The sequence below is a fragment of the Asterias rubens genome, chromosome 8 (genome assembly GCF_902459465.1).
Source record: "Asterias rubens chromosome 8, eAstRub1.3, whole genome shotgun sequence".
Taxonomy (NCBI): Eukaryota; Metazoa; Echinodermata; class Asteroidea; order Forcipulatida; family Asteriidae; genus Asterias; species Asterias rubens.
This window is the reverse complement of record NC_047069.1, coordinates 19,730,167-19,743,557: the sequence shown is the minus strand read 5'-3', so window position 1 is coordinate 19,743,557 and position 13,391 is coordinate 19,730,167. Positions and strand designations below refer to the sequence as shown.

At 37.6% G+C, this 13,391-nt stretch overlaps 1 protein-coding gene across 3 annotated transcripts in view; it reads right to left on the bottom strand.

Annotated features, from left to right (window-relative positions):
- Positions 1–2,836: 2,836 nt before the first annotated feature.
- LOC117293622 (sorting nexin-25-like) overlaps positions 2,837–13,391 on the bottom strand; it is a 35,381-nt gene continuing 24,826 nt past the window's right edge. For 2 of the 3 annotated variants that reach the window (XM_033775989.1, XM_033775990.1), the window contains exons 15-23: positions 12,694–12,825; positions 11,404–11,541; positions 10,776–10,889; positions 10,047–10,132; positions 7,948–8,064; positions 6,488–6,628; positions 5,790–5,971; positions 4,070–4,170; positions 2,837–3,701 (exon numbers count right to left, since the gene is read on the bottom strand). In XM_033775989.1, coding sequence (XP_033631880.1) covers positions 3,279–3,701; positions 4,070–4,170; positions 5,790–5,971; positions 6,488–6,628; positions 7,948–8,064; positions 10,047–10,132; positions 10,776–10,889; positions 11,404–11,541; positions 12,694–12,825 — 1,434 coding nt within the window. In that variant the 3' untranslated portion in view covers positions 2,837–3,278. The remainder of the gene's footprint in view (positions 3,702–4,069; positions 4,171–5,789; positions 5,972–6,487; positions 6,629–7,947; positions 8,065–10,046; positions 10,133–10,775; positions 10,890–11,403; positions 11,542–12,693; positions 12,826–13,391) is intronic. The other variant, XM_033775992.1, reaches the window with a different exon arrangement.

Below are 13,391 nucleotides of genomic sequence, written 5' to 3'. Positions count from 1 at the left end.
TATCTTTGTCATTTTGATTGAAAGATACAACTTTCAAAACAAACAATTTCAACTGTAGAAGCCGAATGCTAGTAATTTTACTATGCCTTCTTGCAGTAACACCTGCTGCGTTACCAAAGACACGCGCACGCAGTGATGTTTTTACTCAGCTTTTTCGTTCCATCCAAAAAGTACCATTGCACGCTGCCAGCGTGCAATGGTACTTTTCGGATGGAACGAAAAAGCACGGTGAGTGACTCAGCGTGCAATGGTACTTTTATTTGCTATCACGTGACGGACAATCCTCCAATCAAATGGCAAGGATCTGCTTGGGTGTTATATAATAGGAAATAACTTTATTCTCGAAAACTACGTCACTTTAGAGGGAGCCATTTCTCAACCTCTCTCCATTACTCGTTACCAAGTAAGGTTTTATACAAATAATTATTTTGAGTAATTACCAAGTGTCCACTGCCTTTAAAACACTTTCCCAACTACTGTATTACAGATCCAGACATGGCCATTATGGCATCCAACACACACTTACAGGAAGATAGACTAAAATGTTAACAGAAAATGGTGGCTTACAAAACTTGAGCCTATTTTAACCATAAGCCTCATCAATTGCTTACAAAATAAAAAATCTGTAAGACAAATTCTTCAGATATGATGTGTTATAAAGGGAGACTGTCAGTCAATATGATCACAGCAGGCCAGTGCAACCCTTCCATGGCAAAACAACTCAACTCAACAAACAAAAAAATTGAGAAAAGGAAGTACAGAGATTTATAAGCTATTTTGTCATCAAAACAAGAAAAGTGTCAAGAGAGGCAGAGATAGAATGTTATATTCACATCCATACTTGTATGCCTTTGAAACTTTGAACTGTAAAAAATTCCCTCAATTAACCCAGAAATTATCTTATTGACCCTTTGCACGCGCGTCACTCGCAGCGACTGATGCCACGCTCACTATGTTGGTGGGCAGTTAGGTTAATGTGTATTAACACCGCGTCGCCTAAAATGCACACTTCACTGCATAACGCACAGCATAAAGTTATATATAAAAATCAGGTGAATTGGGTCAAAACAATATTGAGTTTTGGCTGAACATTATGGACACTCCCAGTCATATGAAAAAGAGTTCCATTATACATACATACTCCAATAACAAATACACACATGATTTGAAACATTCAGTCAAAATCATCTGTTTTTATTTTGTGCTGTAAACCGCATGTTTTGGCAAACCGTACACTTGGAGCACAAAACAGCAGATACACAAAGGGTGGATTTCACAAAGAGTTAAGACTAGTCTTATCTCTGCTAAGGACTAGCCTTAAAGGGAACCCAGGTCAAAATTTCAGTTGAACCTAGTTAAACTGGGTTTAACTGGAACTAGTTGAAACCAGTTGATAAACTAGTTAAACACAGTTAAAACCAGTTGGTTTAATATGGAAAATGGACAGACACCAACTGGTTTATAATTTAAACTCAGTTGAACACAGTTAAACCTAGTCCAAACCAGTTGGTTAATATGGAAAATGGACGAGTTTGTTCACTATCCAGTTGAACCAGTTGACCCCAGTTAACTAGGTTCAACTGGAATTTTGACCTGGGAAGGTACACGTTTGGTAATTGTCAAAGACCAGTGTCCTCACTTGGTGTATCCCAACATATACATAAAATAACAAGCCTGTGAAAATTTGAGCTCAATTGGTCATCGGAGTTGCAAGAAAATGATGAAAGAAAAAACACCCTTGTTGGACGAATATGTGTGTTTTCAGATAGGAATAAAAGACTTCTAGCTAGAAGTCTTTTATAATTTTAGTGAGAAATTACCTCTTTCTCAAGAACTATGTTACTTCAGAGAAAGCCATTTCCCACAATGTGTTATACTATCAACAGCTCCCCAAAGCTTGTTACCAAGTCAGTTTTTAAGTTAATATTTGTTTTGAGTAATTACCAAACATGTACCTTCCCTTTAATTTTGTAGAACTCCTAAATCATTCAGTATTTCTGTTCTGTTTTCTTGTTTTCTGCTGAGGGCACTCCACTTGGCTTAGAACTTTATCGTGCTGCCTACATCTTGGTCATGTTCCTCATAACTAACAACAATAATGAATGCTAATAATCATTTTGCAATATGGAACCAGACTATTTTGTGTTTCCAGCCTCGGTTTAGTAACATTGATATCAATGGGAGAAATTCAAGATGGCTGCACCGTGACTATGGCCTATTAGGATCATGCCTCCACAATTTTGTCTTCTGCATTCTTTTATGTGCTGTTCAGGATGGAAATAAATGTTATATTGAATTGATTTGAATTGAGTCCTAGGACAAGGACTAGTCTCAGTTAGGACTAGGACTAGTGTCAGTTAGGACTATCTTTGTGAAATCAACCCCAGACCTCCAAAAGCATATTCAGACCCTGACAAGGTGTAGACCCCCTATTGTGCAGCAACTGATCTAGAGTTCCATATACAGCTACAGGCCTGCTATGCTCATGACTACAGTCACCATGTAAAATATATTTACTAAATTAGAAAACTTGCATTTCCCTAAATTATTATTTAACTCTTTCTTTTTTAATGTAAAAAACTACAAAAATATAAATGTATACAAACTTTTGTTGTAGTATATTACAAGTCGACTGAATTCCTCAAATTGACAAAAACCGCATCACAATAGAATTTTTCATATTTGGTCACAAAATTAATAATTTGTCTCCAGACGAAGAACAAAACCTAATGTTCGAAACAGTCTATGGGAAAGTTGTCAAGGGGGCGACAAGGCCAACAACAAGGCAACCTGCAATACCTGTGCCCACGATAAAAGCTAAATGTAACAACCCACATCCAAGAGACACTTACTTTCTTTTTTGAATGGCTTAGCTAAGACCTAAATGACTCCACCAGAAACACCATGAAAACCACAAGCTAAGCATGGTTTTGCTTACCACTGTTTTTCTCTGCTTAGTAAGTTTTAGGGCCAATGGACCGTATGAAATAGAAAACAGAGCTATCACACATTTCTTTCATTTCACATTATTTGACAACAGTAAAAAAAATATTCACAAAATGCGAAATGTGGTTTGACAACGATCCGAAAAACTGTAAATATCGACAATGAGACCCAACATGCCCAATCTACCAAAGGTTTAGTTCTTCTGAATCTAATAAAATAGTTTCTTACATAATAACAATTCTTCTGTGCATTTACCGAAAAATATATAACTTTTTTCTTTTGCCATTAAGAAAGACCGCTGTAAAAATCGTCATCTCTTGCTACGAGTCCCTTCAATCTGGTCCACCTACTCCATCTTCTCTCGGCCCTAAATCTTCAATGCTTGTATTCTCCTTGTTACTAAGTTCGCCGTCTTCAGTGTCAAGGCCATTTTCTTCAAGACCTTTTGGAGCATCATCGTCATCATCTTCATCTTCATCACTAGCATCTTGGTTATCCTCATCATCAAAACCCTCCCTAGTTTCTGATGCTCCGCTATCTTCCTTTGTATTGTTCTCATCAACTTCTTCTCCGACTTCTTCGTCTGTCTTCGTCACCATTTCCTCTTTGTCTTCCTCCTTCTTCTTGGCGGCTGCCTCCTCGGCCGCTTTCTTCCTTTGCTCTTGGAGCTTTCTCTCTTCCTCCTCAAGATGCTCGAGAAGTCTTGGATCCTTCAGCTCTGGACAGACCTCTAAGAGGGCTTGTTCAATGATGGTCTACAAGGAACAGCAGAGAATTCTCAGAGTTAAAGTTTTGTCTTTGTTTCTATTATTCAGAAAAATATTGATTTTCATGTGAGCAAAAACTGACATGCACGACATTATTAAAACATTTTAAAAAAACATACTTAGAATAACCTCAACTTGTTCTACTATTCCACTTATTATAATATTCTACCTAGATAAACAATATCAGGTTTCACTTTGAGCTGTCTGAGCGCAAAATGGCTTAATTTGTAAAATGACTCTCATTGCTCGTAAAGTAAAAACAGTTATGGTCTAAATTTAGGGCACTGTTTGAACGTGGCCATTAAATAGGTATTGATTAATTATTGATTAATGACTATTGACTATAAGATACTCACATAGACCAGGTGTTTATTGGTGCGTATATCTTGGAAGGCATCAAAAACTTTGATGGCGCCAAAACGGCTATTGGTCTTTCCCAAGACAGACTGCAGAAAATCTGACCACACAAAAATGCATCAAGAACAAACAATCATTAAATATCAGGAACAAAGAAATTTGTTGAAACAAATTATCTCTTGCTAAACAGTAAAAATCTCAGCCAAGAAAAAGGTATCATTCAGTTAACAAATTAAAGCATAAAAAGTATTAGAATTAGAGACGTTATTGACCATGTCATAACCATACAGAAATTTGTTTATGTTGGCAAACAAGAATGGAACATTCATTTAGCTACAAACAATAATTCATTAACAAAGTTACACAGATTTAAAAAACCAGAAATATACACTCAAAACTAAATAAAACATCTTTTAAAACACAAAAAAAGTTACACAAGTTTACAATAAACGGGAAAATTTGAAGTGAACAAATATACAAATAAGTAGGCCTACCACTATTTATGTACAGTTAATGTGTTACACATGTAAAAGAAATAAATGGAGTTAGGATAAAAGGTTTGTAAGAGGAACACAAAGTCTAACACCAGCCGTCGATTTCACAAAGACTTAGGACTCGTCTGATCTCGAGTTAGGACGAGTAACTTGTCCTAACTTAGGATTAATCTTAAGGTCTGCATGGTACAGTACTTGTCCTAAGTCCTAAGATTAGTCTTAAGTTAGGAAGAGTTTTGTGAAATCAACGGCAGATCTATTAATAATATTATACAAACATTTAAAAAGGGGGATGGGTTGGATTAAATGTTCTTTAGACTTTTTGCATAATTCAAAACAAAACAATGTGGCTATCTTTGGCTATGGCTACACCACTGATTCTGCAGATAGTTCATCATTACTGATCGTAAGCTTACAATCACAAACAATCCCACTTATTACACATACAGTCACAGTAGTCTAGGCTTCGTATTGTGGCTACTAACTTGTTGCATCTTTCTATACTAAAGCCAACACTCATTGTATCTTTGTGTTCCATCTTTCTACTGAAGCAAACAATCACAGCCATATCTAAATGAAGTTAGCAGCCACAACCATAGCCAAAGCCAAAGCTTTCCAATGGACCCTTCCCATGAAATATGCTAATCACATTCACGCTTGCGTACAGACCCTGTTGGTTGGCAAACGCCATAGAGTTGTGCACTAAGCAGACGCGCAACTGCGACTGTGTCACGCACCCATTAGCCGTGTACAAAAGAGCGCGATGTTCCCTCATTTTGCCAACCAAAACGTTTATGTGCAATTTACATATTTCATGGGAAGGGTCTATTCTTAAATAGTCCAAAAGGCAGAGGATGAGTATCAGATCAAATCTTTGGCTATGGCTACAGATTGAAGTCAGCAGCAACATTCATACCCAAGGAAGGAATGATATGTGTTAAATTTCCAAGTAATATTCATGTACATTTGTCTACATTTTGAATATACTACAAATTCATGTGTATTAGAGAGTAGGTATACAGGTTCAAACTGGGAACATATAACAAAAGAAGACAATACAGAGTCCACGGTTCCAGACAGGTCCACATATAAACAATTGGGAAACGTGTACAAAACCAATGGGAGCTGTTGCCAAAAAGTATAAACAAAAGACGGAAAATAGGAGGTCCACGGTTGCAGGCGTAAAAACAGAGTGAGTTAAAATTCAAAAGTTGTGTACATGTACCTGGCAGATACTGCAAGAACTTTTCCTTGGCCTTCTTCTTTGTCTTGTCTCTTTGCTCCGGGCTGGGTACTGGTTGAGCGGGTGCCAGTTTTCCTTTTGGCCATATGGAGTCTTGGAGCATACGTATGTAATAGATGATCATCGGTTCCGAAACGAACCATTCAACGGTTTCTCTCAGCTGCCTGGAAATAGAAGTGAAATATCAGAGGGTTGAAATATAAATGGGACTCAGAAAAACACACATTGCTTCAATCAATCAATCAATCAATCAGAGGGAATTTATATAGCGCCAAAATCAACCAAAGTTGTTCAAAGGCGTTTATATATAATTTCAATTCAATATTACATTTATTTCCATACTGAACAGTACATACACAAATGCAAAACAGAAATAATGTGGAGGCACAATCCTTATCAGCCAAGGCTTGCCGTGGATTGGCTTTAAAAGAGAAAAACAGAACAACAATATTTAAGTAATGAAATGATTAACTAGTTACTTAATCATGACAACAACAAAAACATGATGGGGACAAATGATTTAACAAAGAAATTGAGAAAAGAGGAGACTAACTAAAAACTGTAAATCTGCAAGGAGGAAGCGCATCTGGAGAATAAACCAAAAGAAAAGACTGTGCTACACTGGGATTCAACAAACGGATATCCGATAAAAACAAAGAAATCACATCCCTGGTACTTACTTGTTGATTGTCCCTCCAAACGTCGACTGAACGAAGAAGATCAGTTTCCTACGTAGCCATTTAAACATCCCATGAAGCTCAAACACTTCACTGATTAGAGTGTACAGAGGCTCTGCGGTTGAATCCCAACGATCCTGAACACTGTCTCATGAGAAAGGTGGAAAGAAAAAACTCACATCAAACTTAACGGAAAAAGAACTAGCTGCTGCGGACTGCTAAGCAATAAAAAAGACCTGTGGTAAATACACGTAGTATAACTTAAAAAACTGTGTTATGGTTTAAATGTTATACCTTAACAACTTTTTGCAAAAAGAATTATATCAAAAGAAAAAAAATTAATTTTTGAATTTTTTGAAACAATGACCAAAATAACTTAATAAAATAGATATCAATATAAAACACAAGGGAAACTGACTGGGTCATTTTTGAAATGATTTTTGGACCCCCGAACAAAGATATTGACAAAACAGGGACACCGCCAACATAAGGCTAGATAGCTCAGTTGGTAGAGCGCCGGCACGTTAATCCGGAGGTCGTTGGTTCTAATCCCACTCTAGTCAATTCTTTGTTCAACCCCAAAAATCATTAATAAAATAGAAATAACATTACACAGTATCAGAAACCAATGCATTCTACTTAGCATACACTTTTATCGGAAAATACTTCAGCAAACAGACAACGCCATGCATGAAACCACATAAGGAAAACATCAAATGCTTTACACTGATTTGGGCTATCGACACAAATCAACTGCCACCAGGGGAAAGTCAGCACCTACTCCTGGAGCTAAAACAGTGTTACCCCCTTCACAGGATGTAGGCATGGGTTATCATCCACTAGGAGCCAGGCTGGTACAGCAGAATAGACTAAATTCCAAACTTTTTACGAAGCAATTATGGTTAAGTGCCTTTGACAAAAGTGTCATGACCAGGTATCGAGCCCACACTCTGCTGCTAACAACACCAGAGTTTGGGTCCAGTAATCTAAACCACTCAACCATAACAGGCCACAAATTATGTTCACCCAACAAACGAAATGCTAGTTATCAAAGGTAGGTGAAAGAAGTACAATAGTGTATCACCAAGTCTTAATACCATATTAAATTACCCCAAATCCCATAACGATGAATGACTTCCCTTGCATCAAATGCTCCTTCAAAAAAATCATCAATTGCTACCCAGTATTGACATTCAGTGCGCATTCAAAATAATTTCAATCTAAATTTGTTTTGCTTTGCAAAAAAGCTGGCCGAAATAAATGATTGAGGAAGTTGAAAATAAATATTGTTGTTGCATTGAACAGTTAATGATTTCCCTTGTATCAGTTGGTCCTTAAGAAAAAATCATCACTTGCTTCCCAGTATTGGCAGTCAGTGCACGAAACAAAATTTCAGTCTAGATTTGTTGCTTTGCAAAATTGCTGGATGAAATCGCTTCCCGCTTAACTTCAGGATGACAAACCTCTCCTCATCAGCATCAGTATCTTCCGCCCCTTGGTCATCTTCCTGATCTCCTATTGCCGACTTGAAGATCCCCGCGAACGAGAAGACACCTTTCTTCTCTTTCTTCTCCTCTTTGCTATAAGGATACCATGCAACGGAAACAATGAGAAGCGGGCACAGTGAATAGATGAGCAGAGGGTGCACGAGACGTTACATCAATAGACCATGTGACCTTTGTTTACAATAAGTGTTACCTTATACATTTTTGGCTAGTCTGCTGGCAGGCAAGATACTGCACTGCCATATATGGGAAAGTTTACACTTTCTTTCATAATTTCCACATAAAGCCAAGAGTTATGATAGTAAAAGCTGGACAAGAATTGAGATGTGTCCCATTTCATCATATCAAAAGTTGATAAGAATTGGACAGTGCAATCTCTATAAAATGTAAGATTTTATGTTTTCTTCTATTGTGCTGTGTACATGTATATGTACAGGAAGTCCAGGGTTGGTGGCTCTTTTGTAAAAATGTGATGTCACAGCTGTGCACAGGTCACATCGTCTATAAGAAACATGAAACACTCAAATAATAATAATAATATGCAACATTTATTAGGCGCTTAATACGGCTGTTTCTAAGCGAACATTCAATATTTTCCTGCAAGGTATGTGGTCCTACGTTTTTGAAGTATGAGACCAACTCCTTTGACATAGCACTAACAGGGTGCTGTGGTGCAATATGCTGCCAATCAAACCAGGAACACCGGGGCAAACCCCCTTCTCTTTTTGTTAAGTGCACTGTGTTCTTTTACATCCCATCTGAAGGACAAAGCAATGGTTAAGTGTTTGCTTAGGGACCAGATGTTACAACTGGGATTCGAACCCAAACTGATCAGAAACACTTTAGCTTGAGTCCTGTGTACGCCGGTTTTTATGAGAATTTAAAGAGTTTAGGATCATGCAAAAAGACGTGACAAAGAAGTGACCAGCAATAGATACAGCTTTTTCTCCAATGAAGAGTGCAACGTGTTTCTAGAAAACTTGGTACACCATTTTGTGAACATGCTACTAGGCAGAGAATAATCGTGAAATGACAGGGCTTGATTTTAACACTGAACCACCGGCCTGAGTGTCAGACCAGTAAACTCAAGACAGGACAAGTCCAAAGCCCAATTTCAAAGAGCTGCTTAACCACAAGCGAGTTGCTTAGCACAACAAAATTGTGCTTACCAGAATAAGGGTTCCAGCCAAACTGCTATGTCACATGTACAACTTCCAACTGGTATCCTGCTTATGTTTGCTTAGCAGAAAGGTGATAAGCATGATTTTGTGCTTAAGCAACTCTATGAAATTGGGCCTAGCAAGTGGTCTTCAGTTTTTAATTCAATATCTTTGATTTAAAAGAAATTATGTTCAAACGTAAAGTCTGCGTCAATAAAGGATTTTCAATTATCGGAGTATCACCGATAAAACAGCAGAAATATATCTTCTCTCTGTGTTTGTTAAAATAAAATATTTGATAAAACTGTGTTTCTCATTTTGATTTAAGTCTCTTCTCATATTGACTCTGATCTTGTAAGCTAAATTCCTGGTCCAGTAAAGATTCAGAGCTACAAGTCCTGCGATCTTGTGGGTATTTCCCCTTAGATTCTAGCCCTGCATGACCTAAATCACTACATACAGTGCACAAGCGAAAATAAATCTATTTTCACAAGTTACACCAATCTAGCAACTTTTTGAAACTTTGTCAATAACTGAAATCTATATAAAGAGTTTGCAACATTTATAAGCAGAAATGTTTTAGAATTTCCTGTTAATTTCTATGATAACATTGGGAAAAAAACATACTTTTTTATTGAAAGATTAGTTAGAGAATTGAAAAAGCCATGTAAAGAAAATAAGCTTCTATCTCATGTATCTATAGAAAAACAGAGACAATTTCTTACAGATGCTCAAGTGCCCAAATTTGCTTAAAATATTGAACTCTTGCTTAGCAAAAAACAGGTTACCGATCAAAATACATGTGATATATATTGCTTTTAACTGGTTCCTACGGTTTATTTACGCTGACAAATATTTATGGAAAAGTTACCCTGGTAACCGCACGGCAAGACTTACCTTGCTGTTCTCAGGCATTCAGGAGTGGGTACCAGGAAGGTGTAAAGAACCTCACTGTGTCTCAGTGTCTCATCTTGAACAACAGACTGTCCAAAAAAAAAAAAAAAATAAAAAAGGAGAAAATTTAGAAACCATTCATTTCTGTATAATTATTTTAATACGCCCTAGACAATGCTAATCTTGTTGATATTTCCCACTGTGACTGTTATTTTCAAGAAAAACATTCAGAAAAGTTATTAAGAAACATAAACAAATGCAGAAACGCTAACCCTTTTGAAAGGTCAGTTTTCTTGTATATATCTACATTCATCATTCATATAGGATTAAAACTTATAAAATGTTGACAATGTTGAAGGGAAACGAGTCACACTATTAAGCTAACTGGGCCAAGTTTCATGGCTCTGCTTACCATCAATTCAGCGCTTATGATCACCATTCCCGCTTATCGTGCATGTGGCAACAATTCTGCACTACATGTAGCTGTGTAAATAGAGAAAGCCTAGTAATGTAGAGTACGCACGCGTAATAGTAAAATTTACTGCACCTGTGAAATACGCTTGACATAATTAAGTATGTGCGTGCATGTGCCGTAGAAATCTAACCAGGAATAATGCGTGCTGCGTGCTTCATTGATTTGGACGCGCATACGGTTTGACCTACAAGAAGGCGACTTTCATAGCAAAAAAAGGGTTATTCAATACGGTCTAGAGTGATATATTAATGACTTACTGTGAGGTACTTCTGCAACGTCACTTGTGAGTTTGTCAAGAAGTCCTGATCAAGTTTCTTGAACGGTTTCCTGCTAACCTGTGGCAGCTCCATTTTACCAACCCACTTAGAGCACTGAAAATTTCAGAAACATTCATACCAAGTTATTGCCTTTTCACAAAAATAGAAGTTAATACTTTATTAGCACTGCATGCTATAAACCAGAAAAATATTTGATATTTTTAATCAAAGATTGATGCAGCTAGGGTAAGATTGTATAAGAAAGTAAAATATTTGACTAGAGCGGGAAAATAGAACTACATACATGTAGCTGTTGCAAACTGAGTACCAACTATGGTATAAATGAAAAGGCTTAAGTAAATGCTTATAGTTTTCCAGCCGTCGATTTCACAAAGAGTTGGAACTCGTTGTATCTCAATTTAGGACGAGTAACTCTTCCTAACTTAGGATTAATCTTAAGGGTCTGCATGCTACAGTGCAGGGTTGGGACTCGACCTAAGTCATAAGATTAATCCTAAGTTAGGAAGCATTTTGTGAAATCGACGGCTGAACCTATATATAAGAAGCTCTTTAAAATCTAACTCTGAATTTTCAGGTCAAAATGGCTGAATTAGAATGTTTGAAGTACCTCTTTTAATCTCTGCTGCAGGGCATGGAAATCCCCCAGACGTCGTGAAACGACCCATCCTGGTATGGATATTGATGGGTCAATAGGATGTACCACTATCACATAATAGGGGACAACTTTGTCACCCTCGTCCAAGATCTATGGAAAAAAAGAACAATCAGTTTATTTTATAAGACTTTAATCAGTTGGGGTAAAAAACACATGCAAATCACTTGATGGGATTCAAAGCCATGACCTTTGAGCAGATGTCTTAGCACAAGAACACTGAGCTAGCCCGATGGCTAGAGGCAGTTCGGATCCTATTTGTTATGGCAGTACCACACTTATTTAATAAATGTGAGATTTCATCGGGGATGCTCCACTACTCACAACCTTTTCTGGAACGTCATTATAAGAAAGTATGTACACTTGGATTTGATACATCAGGAGAGTGATGGCCAAGCGTCTAGCGCACCACATTCAAGCATGAAAGGTGACATTCTAGAACACCTGGATCGTACTCAGAGGTGACAGGTCCCAATCCTGAGTCAGTCAACAGAGTTTCTGTTCAACCAGTAACTCACAATCCACAATCCACGCTTTAAGCCGGTTCATACTTCCTGCGAATGCGAATGCGATACGAATGTTTTCCGTCAAAAATTCGCAACAAATAATTCGCAGCAGTTCAACTTTGCTTAACTGACTTGCGAATATCGCTGCGAAAGGAGGGTTGTGACGTCACATTTACGTCAAATTCGCTTCGCATTCGCATTCGCAGGAAGAATAAACCGGGCTTAACTTGTATGATCTGCACCGCCAAAACTCAGATCTTACACTTTAAAAGGTCATCGCAAATTTAAGGGCAGTGGACACTATTGGTAATTACTCAAAATAATTATTCGCATAAAACCTTACTTTGTAATGAGTAATGGGGAGAGGTTGATGGTATCAAACTTTGTGAGAAACGGCTCCCTCTGAAGTTTTTGAGAAAAAAGTAATTTTCCACGAATTTGATTTTGAGACCTCAGATTTAGAATAGGAGGTCTCAAAATCAAGCATCTGATGACAGCACAAAACTTCATGTGACAAGGGTGTTTTTTCTTTCATTATTATCTCGCAACTTCAATGACCAATTGAGTTCAAATTTTCACAGGTTTGTTATTTCATGCATATGTTGAGATACACCAAGTAAGAAGACAATTACCAACAGCGTCCAGTGTCTTTAAGGCAACCACCAATTCTCCAGCCTAAAAGGTCACGTTCTAGAGTACCTATGGTACCCAGATGTGACGGGTTCCACAAGAAACTCACCTGAGCAGAGCAGATGTCCGTTCTCCACTTGCCGATGTAGTCACACCATAAATCCGTCCTTTCAATGTAAACCTCTAGGGATAGTTTCTCAAGACGGAGCTGCTCAATTTCCTTCTCCAACATTTGCTGCATCTGTATCAGAATAAAATCACAATCCACCTGGTTACCTGGATTATTTAACACTAATTGATTTAACAATCTTGAAATTATTCCCTCCGATGATAGACCTTTTTTAATATTTGTTTTTGGAAGTTGCTGGGGTCTTTGGTTGAGGGCACTCTTTAAACTGCAAACACAACTTTTGATAACCTCCTGATGTCAAGAACCTATCATCTCCCTAGGTATTAACTCCTCTGTAAAAAAAACTCAGGGGGAAAAAGGGGGTTGACGTTTGCCACGGCTTTTCACTTCAAAGATCTGTTGCAAAAAATACTGTTAAAAGAAATGTGGTACCTGTCCATATCTTGTCTGCTAGGGTTCAAAAACTTGACGCCCAAAGAGTAGCTAACATTGATAACACTCGACCAGTATGCCTGCATTAGTTTTCAAACTTCAGCATTCACTTATGGAATGCATACTAAACGTTGTGACTTCCTGAAAAAAACGAACCTTGATCCAAACATTCTCAACACTTTGGACCATTTCCCAACATTGCATTTAGGTCCATCTCACAATCTGGATGAAAATAATAAACGACT